At 40.6% G+C, this 12205-nt stretch overlaps 1 protein-coding gene across 2 annotated transcripts in view; it reads right to left on the bottom strand.

Moving 5' to 3' along the window:
* The window catches only part of LOC102471986 (cytochrome P450 11B2, mitochondrial), a 10009-nt gene extending 7503 nt beyond the window's left edge, over window positions 1-2506 (bottom strand). The window contains exons 1-2 of one of the 2 annotated variants that reach the window (XM_006152090.2): window positions 2241-2506; window positions 1718-1873 (exon numbers count right to left, since the gene is read on the bottom strand). In XM_006152090.2, the coding sequence (XP_006152152.1) occupies window positions 1718-1873; window positions 2241-2482 (398 nt within the window). In that variant the 5' untranslated portion in view covers window positions 2483-2506. The remainder of the gene's footprint in view (window positions 1-1717; window positions 1874-2240) is intronic. The other variant, XM_027773302.1, reaches the window with a different exon arrangement.
* Between the last annotated feature and the right edge of the window lie 9699 nt (window positions 2507-12205).

Below are 12205 nucleotides of genomic sequence, written 5' to 3'. Positions count from 1 at the left end.
TCACTTTGTAAGTTAAAATATGTGATTTAATGTAAAAAAAAAATTAAAAAAAGGAAGAAAAAAAAACAATCAAACCAAAAAAGGAAACAATCAAACAGAAAAAGCTACCAAACATGAATTCTATATCTGGGGGAAAAAGTCCTTCAAGTGTGCTAAAGAAATGAAATGATTTCCAGATAAACAAAAGCTGAGGGAGCTCAAGATCTGCCTTGCAAGAGATGCTGCATCAGGGAGTCCCGCAAGGTGAAATGTAAGGGCCCTAGGTAGTTCTGCAGAGATATGTGAAGAAATACTTACGAGGTAAGTACACTGGAAACAATAATTAGTAGTCTGAACCTACTGTTGTTATGTGTTTGACTGGTAATCCCACATTTTGTTTTCTACCTAATTTGAGAGACTAATTCATTCAAAAACTATTTTACATTTTTGGACATGCGATTGATGATATTGTAATATTTTGACATCAGTAACTGAGAAGGGAGGGACAGACCATAAGAGGATAGTGTTTGTATATTATTGAAGTTAAGCTTGTATAAATTCAATGCGTTATCATTTTAGGAGATTAAAGGTATTCCTCATGGGAATGACATATAAAATAACTAAATATCATAAACAAAAGGAAATAAGAAAGGAGTTTAAATGTTGTACTATTTTTAAAAAACCCCACCTGAACACAAAGAGGACAGTAATTTGGAAAACGAGAGGCAAGAAAGCTGAAAGGGTGTAGAAAACAAATGGGAAAGTGACAGGTAAAGCCCTTTCTGTCAGTAACTGTTTTAAAGTAAATATAATAGATTAAACTCTCAGATCCAGACAGAGATGGGCTGAGTGGATGAAAAGAACACAGCCCTGTTCTGTCTACAGGAGACCCACTCTAGGCACAAATGGGTTGGACCTGAATGCTTGGGAGAAACTGTAGGCGGAGTAACCATGGAGAGCCCTGATGGTTATGATATCAGGGTGGCCTCAGGCTACTGGAAACAAAAATGAGGTTGAGACGGGCTCCTACTTTAAAGAGCCATGGGTCCCACTGAGTTAACTCATGTGAGCTTGCAGGTCCCATGCCTGGCTGATGCCCCAGGCACACAGGTCCTCTCTGGGTGGGGAGGTCTCCTCTCCAGGGGAGGAGGTAAACCTTCTGTCTAGCTTTGACCTCCTTGCCCAAGCCCAGCCCCAGAGGAGAAAGGCCTTGGCTGACCTCTCTGGTCCCTGTCCTTCCTCTCCCTGAGCACACTGCCACCGTGTCAGCAGTATCTATCTCTGAGAAGCGTCTCCATCTTCCATCTTCTGTCGGGTGGAAACAGCTGTGTCTCATAAGAGCCCACAAACAGAGTCCAGAGCACATGGTGGCCTTGGTATTCTCTGCTAAATGATGTGCAGGGATTTGCACACTCAGCCACAGTCACTCACAAACAACACTCCCCATGGTCAGCTGGATGATCACATGCACATCTACATACATGCATGTGCCTACCCAGGTTTTCCAAAAGGGGGAATGCAAACCTATACACATGCATGTATGTATGACATACACACATTGCAAAGACACACAAAGACCCAGTACACAATTATCTATACAAACATACGAACACACATGTACACACCTGCATGTGTGTTCAAAACACATACAAATGCAAATACAGAGACAATTCACACAGGCCTGCACTCTGCATTCAGGCAGCTCTTCTCCCCCTCCCAGTACTGACTGGCCCCTCACAGCAAGAACACGCCACATTGGTGCCCACGATGCTGTCGGTAGGCCACCCAGGGCTCCAGTCGTGTTCGCATGGGGTGTGGACTCTCCATCTTCTGCAACTTCTCTGCGTCCTCTGGCAGCATCACAGACACCCTTTGTGTCCCACCTACGTCACACCTGGGGACAAAACAAAGCTCTGCTGGATGGGGTCATGGTCCCTGCTGGGTCCCCCTGCAAAGCTAAGCCAATCTGTCTCCTCTGTGACCTCTCCCTTCCTCCGGACTGTCACCCTGAAGCCTCTCCAACTTTGTGCTTCCGAGTCTGTCCCCCAGCAGTGCGCCGTGTTTACCACCCCTCATGAAGAGCCCTGGTCTCCAGTGACAATGACACTGGCCAGCAGCCCTTCTCCACTGCTTTCAAGGATGCAGAACGTGGGACCCAGCTGGGACCCCTGTGTCTGGCAAGGTCCTGGGTAGCCAGCAGAGCAGAAGATGCTGGGTGTTCGCAGTGAGGGTACAGGGTGGGCGGGGGGAGGGGGCTTTACCTGAAGATGGGCCCCAGCTCCTGGAAGGCCTGGTGCATCTCCAGGTGAAGGTTCTCATAGCTCTGCTCCTTCCAGATCTGCAGCACCCTCAACCACTTGTTGGGGGGACACTGGGGGATGGCTTCAAAGGGCAGCACTCCCTTGGGGCTCATAGAGGCTCCGGTGCCCAGTGCCCGTGTCCTGGGCAGGGCCAGCCAGGACCCTGCCACCATCCCCACACCTGCCTTTGCCCTGAATGCCATTGTGATGGTACCTCCAGCCACGCTCAGCCCAAAGCCTTTAAATCTTGCCTGGGGGGCTGTGCTGGCCAACTGATCACGTCATGGAAGCAGTTGTCCCTGAACCTGTCACAGAAACCTGGGACAGAGGTCAGGGCTAGAGACACCCACCCAAGGTACAAGGAGAGATGGTAGGTGTCCAGCCCCCATCTTGCAAGGGCTGCTGACAGGTGGGTGCTGAGAACAACTGTGGAGTCTGGATTCTGTATTAAAGTGGGGTGCAGGATGGGGGTCAGAGACCTCCCTCTTCTCCCCTCTGAGTGAGAGGAACAAGATTAATGGGACCTTCAGCTTATCAAGAGATGAAAGGAAGCCTTGGAGTCTTTTAATAGATTTGGGGGGGGGGGGATTTTTTGCTATAGGGCACATGTGCTCGCAGGAGACACAGAGAAATAGGACGTAAGACATCACCTTCCGGGGGTTTGCCACATCGTGAACCCTTCTCCTCCATTCTCCTCTCAGGATTTTGAGCTTGCATGCACACATGTCAGCATGAGTTTCAAGCTGCCAGGTCCAGAACTCAAACCGTGGCCGGCCATGTGGGAGTCCAGCAACATAACCATTACATCATCTGCTGGTCCCAATAGATTTTTTAAAGCAGTTTTAGTTCACTGTAAAATTGAGCAGGAAGTACAGAAAATTCCCACATCCCTGCCCCATATGTCCATATTCTCCCATTATCAACATCCTTCACCAAACTGCTACATTTGTTACAACTGATAAACTTAGATGGATATATTGTTAGTATCCATAGTCTTCAGTTTATGAAAGGTTTCCTGTTTGTGTTGTACTAGAGCTCCTCAACCAGAGTATCAGCTTGGTAGCAGTCTGTGGTCCATTAGGAACCGGCAGTAACAGGGTGAGTGATGTGGGTGAGTGAGTGAAGTTTCATCTGTATTTACAGCTGCTCCCCATCAGTCACTTCTACTGGAGCTCTGCCTCCTGTCAGATCTGGAGCAGTAGAGGGAAAAAACCCTATCGTGAACTGAGCATGTGGGTTATCTAGGCTGTGGTTTGTTTTTTGTTTGTTTGTTTGTGTTTTTGTTTTTTGAGGGTTTTGGGGGTTTTTTTTTGTCTTTAGGGAGATTTTTGCTATAGGGCACTTGTGCTCACCAGAGAGAGAGAGAGAGACAGAGAGACAGAGATAGACAGAAATCAAGGAATCACCCTCTTCCCCCAGGGGGAATGGACATGCCACTATCCCATCTCCTCCATTCTCTCAGGATCTTGGGCACACACACATAGGCGCCTGGCTTGAGTTTTTTGTAAACCACCAGATCCAGGACTTGAACCATTGTTGACTATGTGGGAGTCAGCAACATAACCGTTATGCCATCTGCTGGTCCCATAGTTGTGCATTTTTTATGAGAATCTAATGCCTGATGATCTTAGGTGGAGCTGAGGTGATGCTAGCGCTGGGGGGTGGCTGCAAATACTACATTATGGTTAGTTGTGTAATTATTTCACTATATATTACAATGTAATAATAGGAATAAAGTGCACAATAAATAGAATGAGCTTCAGTCATCTGGAAATAATTTCTGCCTTTCCATCTCCTGATCTGTGGAAAAGTTGTCTTCCACTAAACCAGTCCCCAGTCTCAAAAAGTCTGGGGACTGTTGTATATTCTATGGGCTTTGACACATGTAGAATGGCATGAATCCATCATTATAATATCTTACAGAACAGTGTCACTTCCCTGAAAATCCTTCATACTCTGCTTATTTATTCTTCCCTCTTCCACTATACCCTGGAAACCACTAATCTTTGTGCTTTCCCCATAGTTTTACCTTTCCAGAATGGCATATTGGGGGGGTGGGGGTTTGTTTTGTTTTGTTTGGAGAGGTTTTTGCTATAGTGCACATGCACTTGCCAGACAGACAGAGAGAGACAGAGAGACAGAAAGTGAGAAATCATTCTCCAGGGGGGATGGCCACGCCGCAATCCCTTCTCCTCCATTCTCCTCTCGGGATCTTGGGCACACACACACACACATGCCCAGCATGAGTTTTAAGCCACTGTGTCCAGGACGCGAATCGCAGTCGACTACGTGGGAGTCCAGCGACATAGTCATTACGCTAACTGCTGGTTCCCAATGTATAATCTTTTGTATATGTTGTTGGATATGATTTGCTAGTTTCTTGTTGAGGATTTTTGCATCTATATTCATCAGATATATTGGTCTATAGCTTTTCTTCCTTGTCAAGTCCTTATCTGTTTTAAGGATAAGGGTAATGGAGGCTTCATAGAATGAATTTGGTAGAATTCCATCCATTTAGATCTTTAGAAATAACTTGAGTAGATGGAGGGTTAACGCTTCTTTAAAAGTTTTGTGGAATTCAGAGATGAAGCCATCAGGACCAGGGCTTTTCTTTTGGGGAGGTTATTCATCACTGGTTCAATCTCATGGCTTGTTATGGGCCTATTCAGACTTACTATGTCCTCCTGACTCATTCTTGGTAGATTATATGAGTCCAGGAACGTGTCCACCTCACCGTATTAACTAAAAGAAAGATAAAAACTACATGATCATTTCAATTGATGCAGGAAAAGCATTTGATAAGCTAAAACATCCCTTCATGATCAAGACTCTCAGCAATACTGGCATAGAAGGATCATTCTTCAACACAATAAAAGTTATCTATGAGAAACCCATAGCTAACATCATCCAGAATGGGAAAAAAACTGGTACAAGACAAAGATGCCCACTTTTTCAACTCCCTGTCAATATAGTTCTAGAAGACCTCACCAATGCAATCAGAAAAGAGAATAAAATAAAAGGCATAAAAATAGAAAAAGAAGAGGTGATATTATCTCAATTTGCAGATGACATGATTATATGTATAGAAGACCCAATAGTATCCATGAAAATTTTCTGGAAGTAATAAATGAATACAGTAAAGTTGCATGATACAAAATCAACATACAGAAATCTATAGTATTTCTATATATGGACAGCAGGCAGGCTGAAATAGAACTGAAGAAAGTAATTCCATTTACCACAGCCAGAAAAAGTATAAGCTATCCAGGATTAAATCTAACCACAGATGTTAAAAACCTCCACAAAGAAAATTATGAGAAGCTAAAAAAATGAAAGAAATTGAAAATGACACAAAAAGTGGAAGAACATTCCATGTTCCTGAATAGGAAGAATTAATATAATCAAAATGGCAATTCTACCCAAATTAATCTATATATTTAACATAATTCCCATCAAAGTACCAGAAATATTCATCACAGATCTAAAAAGACAATCATAGAATTTTCCTGGAATTATAAAAGACCTCATATTGCCAAAGCACTTCCGTGCAAAAAGAGTGGAGTGGGTGGCATCTCTCTAACTGACCCAAAAATACACAATAAATGTGTGATAATCAAAACAGCATGGTATTGGTACAAAAATAGACATGTGGACCAATGGAACAGAATAGAGACCCCAGAAATAAACTCCCAAACATATAGCCAACTGATTTTTTACAAAGGGGCTAGTCAATCCAATGGGAAAAGGAAAACTTCTTTAGCAAATGGTGGGAAAACTGGATGTTCACCTGCACAAAGATTAATCTAAACCCCTACTTCTCACCATTGACAAAAATCATCTCAAAGTGAATTAAAGATCTAAACCTAAGACCTCAAACTATAAAAGTACTGGTGGAAAACACTGGGCAAACTCTGGGAGACATTGGGATAGGCAAAGACTTCTTAAGTAAGACCCCTAAAGCCCATTCAATAATCCCAAAAAAGGACAAGTTGGATTACATCAGATTAAGACATTTCTGCATGGAAAAAGACACAGTAATTTACATGAATTGACAGCCCTCAGAATGGGAAAATATTTTTGTAAACTATGCTTCAGATAAGAGACTGATAACCAGAATACCCAGGGAACTCAACTGACTTACCCAAAAAAAGATGATAAACCCAATTAAAATATGGGAGAATGATCTGAAAAAAAACTCTCTAAGGAGACATACGAATAACCAAAAGGCATATGAAAAAATGCTCAGCATCCCTCATCATAAGAGAGATGTAGATGAAAACCACAATGAGATACCACCTAACCCCAGTCAGAATGACTAAGATTAAAAAAAAAAAGTTGATGGGACCAGCAGCTGGCATAATGGCTATGTCACTGGACTCCCATGCAGTCAACCGCAGTTTGAGTCCCAGACCCAGTGGCTTAAACTCAAGCCAGGCGCTGGTGCGTGCATGCCCAAGATCCTGAGAGGAGAATGTAGGAGAAGGGATTACAACATGGCTATCCCCCCTGGGTGATAATTTCTCACTTTCTGTCTCTCTGTCTCTCTCTGTCTTTCTGGTGGGCTCACACACCCTAGAGCAAAAACCTCCCACCCACCCCCCCCAAAAAAAGATAAGTGCTGGCTGGGATGTGGTGAAAGGGAAACTCTCCTACAACTGCCTAGTGGGAATGTAAATTGTTCTGTCCACTGCGGAGAACAATATGGAGATTCCTCAAAGATCTCCAAATAGAAATACCATATGATCCAACAATCCCACTCCTTGGTATCTATCCAAAGGACACATCTATGTTTATTGCAGCATTATTCACAATGGCTAAGATATGGAATCAACACAAATGTCCACGAACAGAAGAATGGATTGAAAAAGTGTGGCACATATATTTTATGGAATACTACTCATCCATTAAAAAAAAAAAAAAAAAACATGCCGCTTTTGACAGAAGGTGGATGAATATGGGAAATGTACTGCTGATACAACCAAGCCAGGCTATGAAGGAGAGACATTGTATGTCTCTACTTAATATATACTGACTGTCCACATTCTATGACCGAAACTGAAATGATTAGAGGATATAGAAACATAGAAAATGGTTATAGATACCAGATACAGTGTGGGAAGAGGGTGGGAGAAGGAGAGTGTGAAGAAAGACATTAAGGAGAAAAATAGAGAGGCAAAACATTTATGGGACACAGAAATGGGTTATTATCTGTTGATGATATCCCCAACTGAACTGGTGAGAAATGTATTCATGTTGGAGCATTCACTTTACAAGCTAAGTGACATATGTGATTGAATGTATAAAAAAAATTTTAATTATTTATATATATAGATAAATATAGATATATATATAGCGAGAGAGAGAGAGAAATAAAAAGAACTGCACCTGATAGTAAAGAATATCATAGACAATTCAGCACATACTTGCAGAATAACCATTGGAGTGAGTTTTGAATGTTCACAGCATAATGTAAAATGTTGAAGGTGATGAATATGTTTATATTCTCACTTTGTTTATTACACACCATATACATGCTTTTAAATTCCATTCTGTAACCTACAAAGATGTGTAATGACTATAAGTAAATTATAAATTACAATAAATATTAAAAGAAAAAAACAGTATTGTGGGTTTTTTTCATTGCTTTTTGTTGTTGTTTTTTACTTGTTTGTCTGTTTGTTTGAAATAGTGCACATGTGCTCACCTGAGAACAATAGACAGAGAGAAAGAAGAAAAATGAGAAATCATCACCCCAGGAGAGATGGCCACACCATAATCTCCTCCATTTTCCTTTGGGGATCTTGGGCACACATGCACATGTACCCAGCATGTTTTTCAAACTTCCATGTCCAAGACTCAAACTACACAGTAGACTATATGGTACTCTGCTGCCTTAACCATCACACCACAGACTGGCCCTGTATTGGGTTTTTTAATTCAAATCCCTCTTATTCCTTGCTGATATATAGACTAATCATTGACTTTTGTATTAATATATTAACCTTGTATCCTGGAATTTAGACATAGTCATTTACTAGTTTAAGGAGTTTTTTGTTAATCACTTCAGATTGTCTACCTAGACAATCATGTCACATGTAAGCAGTTTTATTTCTTCCCTCCCAATCTAGACACTTTTCATTTCATTTCCTTGTCTTATCACATTGGTTAAGAGTTCCAGTATGACGTTGAAAGGAGTAGGAGGAGGAGCCCTTCTTGCTTTGTTTCTGCTCTTAACAGAAAATTTTATTGTTTCTCACCATTAAAGTATAATGTCTTGTTTCTATACCACTAAGTATAACGTTAGCTTTAGGGTTTTCATAGATGTTCTTTATGAAATTGAGGAAGATTTTCCTGTATGTTTAGTTTACTGAGAGATTTTACATAAAATGAATTATTAATTTTGTCAAATACATTTTCTCCATCTAATAAGATGTTCACAAGATTTTTCTTCTTTAACCTGTTAATGTAATGAATCACACTTTTTAAGTGAGTTTTTTTTTTTATTACTATAAGGCACATGTGCTCACTGGAAAGTCAAAGAGAGACAGAGAGACAGAAAGAGAGAAATCACTCTGCAGGGGTGATGGCCATACCACAATCCTTTATCCTCCATTCTCCTCTCAGGATCTTGGTCATGCACACACATGCACCCGACATGAGTTTAAGTCACCAGGTCCAGGACTCAAATCACAGTCTACTGTGTGAGAGTCCAGATGACATTACATCATTTGCTGGTTCCCATTAATTGATTTTTTTGAATGTTGACCCAACATTGAATACCTGGAATAAATCCTATTCAGTCATGGTATATAATTCTTTTTATACATTGTTGGATTAGATTTGTTAATATTTTGTTGAGGACTTTTACATGCAAGTTCATGAGTGATTTTGTTCTGTAATTTCTATTATTTATTTATTTCTCAGAGAGAGAGAGAGAGACAAAGACCTTCACAAATATCACACTGTGCTCCTACTCCTAGCCTTCCCATCCAAAACCACAGGAATCCTGGGGCCAGCAGGTGGTGTGGTGGTTAAGGGCGCTGGACTCCCACATGGCCAACCATGGTTCAAGTCCTGGACCTGGTGACTTTTGCTTTATAGCTTTCTCTCTCTCTCTCTCTCTCTCTCTCTCTCTTGCTCTGTCCCTCTCTGGTCTAATTAAAAATAAGTAAAGAAAGAAAGAAAGCTAAATAAAATAATTCTCTAAAAACAAAACAAAACAAAACCACAGGAATCCATGTGCACAGCTGGCATGTATAGTTTGACCCAGGAACTGAACCTTGATACTCCCTATGGCTTCCAGCATTGCAGTGTATTGCAGTACTGCTGCTTCACTCTGGATAGACCCTTTTGTGATTTTATTTGAGGACCTTATGCAATTTTATTTTCTCTCCTTTCTTACTATCAATTATACTTTTTAAACCTTTTTGTGATGGTTGACCTGGAGTTTGCAATATACATTTACAACTAATTCAATTGCACTTTCAAATAATATCATACAGCTTCACAAGTACTGCAAGTACCTAATTATAACAAAATATTCTTCATTCTGCCCTTCCATCCCTTCTGTCATCACTCATTCACATCACTTGCACATAAGCTATAATCATCAAATAATTTTTCCTTTATTATTTTGAACAAAGTATTAGATCAATAAAGAAGAATAAAAGATTTTATTTTGCCTGAACTTACTCCTTTTGTAGGTTCCTCCTATTCTAGTGAAGATAAGAGTTCCTGATCTTTTACAATTTTTCCTTCTCTCTGAAGAACTGTTAACATTTCTGGCAAAGCAGCTCTATTGAAAAAAATTGTCTTCTATTTTTGCTTATTTGGGGAAGTCTTTATTTTTGTTCATTTTGAAGAATAATTTCACATATACAGAATTTCAGGTAGGTTGATTTTTTTCTTTCAAAATTTAGAAAGTTTCACTCCATTCTCTTCTTGCTTGCATGGTTTCTGAGACGTGAGATGTAGTTCTTCTAAAAAGAATTTGTTTATTTATTTAGTCCATGAGCAAGAAAGAGATACCACCCCCAACATGGCCCTGATGCCACAATCCACTGTGTGGATACAGAAGGTTTTCCCTGTATTTCTACTTTACTGAGAGATTTTACCATAAATGAGTGATGGGTTTTGTCAAATCCTTCCATGCATACTCAGGGAGGTCTCAGAACTTGAAGGGGGAGTCTTTCCTGTGAGGTAGCATAACAGAGCATCATGTTTTCCCACTGCACCATCACCTGGCTCTCAGGCAGGCATAATTATTAACTTTTTGCTCCTCTATATGTAACACTTTTTTCCTCTAGATTTTTTTCTCTGATATTTTTCCTCTAGTTTTTTTTTTCTTTTTGTTCTTTTTCTAACTTTTTAAATTTACATTTAATCATTATACATCTTTACAGTGTACAACATGTTTTTTCTCAGCACAAGCATGGTGCATATTAGTCAAGTCAAAAATATTACTATATACATTATCATCAACAGATAACTTTTCATTTTTGTGTCTATTGAATGTTTCACTGTTGGTGGGGATGTAAATAAGTACCACCTCTGTGGAGAACAATATGGAGTTTCCTCAGAAACTGCCCGGACCCGCGGGACACTCAAACAGCTTCCCTGGGGGAGGGAGTGAGAGACGGGACAAACACTCGCACACACAATAGGCGATGCTGATCAAGTCTTCTTCTTCCTCCATCTTCCCTTTATTGAGGAGAAATAGCGAGTTATATATAGCTGGTGGGCACCAACTGGTTGCCCAAAATGCAAATGAGATAGAACAGCATGAACCAATCATTGATCTCTCCCATTGCCTAGAAACCCAACCACTTCCGGGGAGAACAGTTGGTCACATGATTTCTGAGAAATGGTTTGCTCAGTGAGGAAGTGAAGCCTAATGGTTTCCAAGATGGTGGATAGCTCAAGATGGCTTCCGTATGCAGTGCCCTCCACAAGAAACGTACAAAGATAACTACCATATAGCCCAGTAATTTCACTCTTAGATATCGATCCAAAGATTAGGGAAATCTTCATTTGGAAAAATACTTGCACATCCATGTTTATTGCAGCACTATTCATAATTGCTAGGACAGGGAATCAACGCAAATGTCCAAGAACAGATGAGTGGATTGAAAAGATATGGCACATACATTCTATGGAACACTACTCAGTCATAAAAAAACAATGAGCCTTTGACATTTATATAAAGTGAATGAATATAGTTTTCTTCTTTATCTTTGATTTTCTACAGCATGAATATAATAATGCCTAGATATACAGTCTGTGTGTGTGTGTGTGTGTGTGTGTGTGTTTTGGTGGGGTGGGGTGGGGTTTATGTTTGCTTGTTGGGCATTTATTCTGTTTCATATTCTCTGAGTTTCCTGAATCTGTGCTTGTGTATCTGACATTAATTTCATTTCTATGTTTGACATTAATAATTACTGATTCAAATATTTCTCCTGTTCCTTTCTCTTTCTCCCCTTCTGATGTGGCCGCTGTGTTTGTGTTTCACTATCTGCCGTTGTTCTGCTATGCTTGGATATGCTGTTCCATTTTTACCAGCCTTTTTTTCTGTTTTACAGTTTTCAGAACTTCTGTTGTTAAATCTTCAAGCTCAGAGATCCTCTCCTCAGTTATGTCCAGTCTTTTAATGAGCCATCAAGGACATTCTTCATCTCTCTCAGTGTTTTGTTTGCTAAATGGCCTGTTTATTCTGAAAACAAGGTTCAGAAATGTACAGACACATCGCGTGGGCTGAGCGACCCGTGTGCAGTTGTTACTTCACAACTACACAAAAAGCAGCAATGACGATTTGTGGGCACACTAGCCCATGAGTTTAATGCAAATGCAGTGAGAATGGATCACAAATGGTCTGTTCCTCTAACTCATGGTCACATTCTCCTGCTCTAATCTTTTTTTTTTGGGGGGGG

The sequence above is a fragment of the Tupaia chinensis genome, unplaced genomic scaffold, assembly GCF_000334495.1.
Source record: "Tupaia chinensis unplaced genomic scaffold, TupChi_1.0 Scaffold000335_1, whole genome shotgun sequence".
Classification (NCBI taxonomy): domain Eukaryota; kingdom Metazoa; phylum Chordata; class Mammalia; order Scandentia; family Tupaiidae; genus Tupaia; species Tupaia belangeri.
This window is presented reverse-complemented; position numbering and strand designations above follow the sequence as displayed.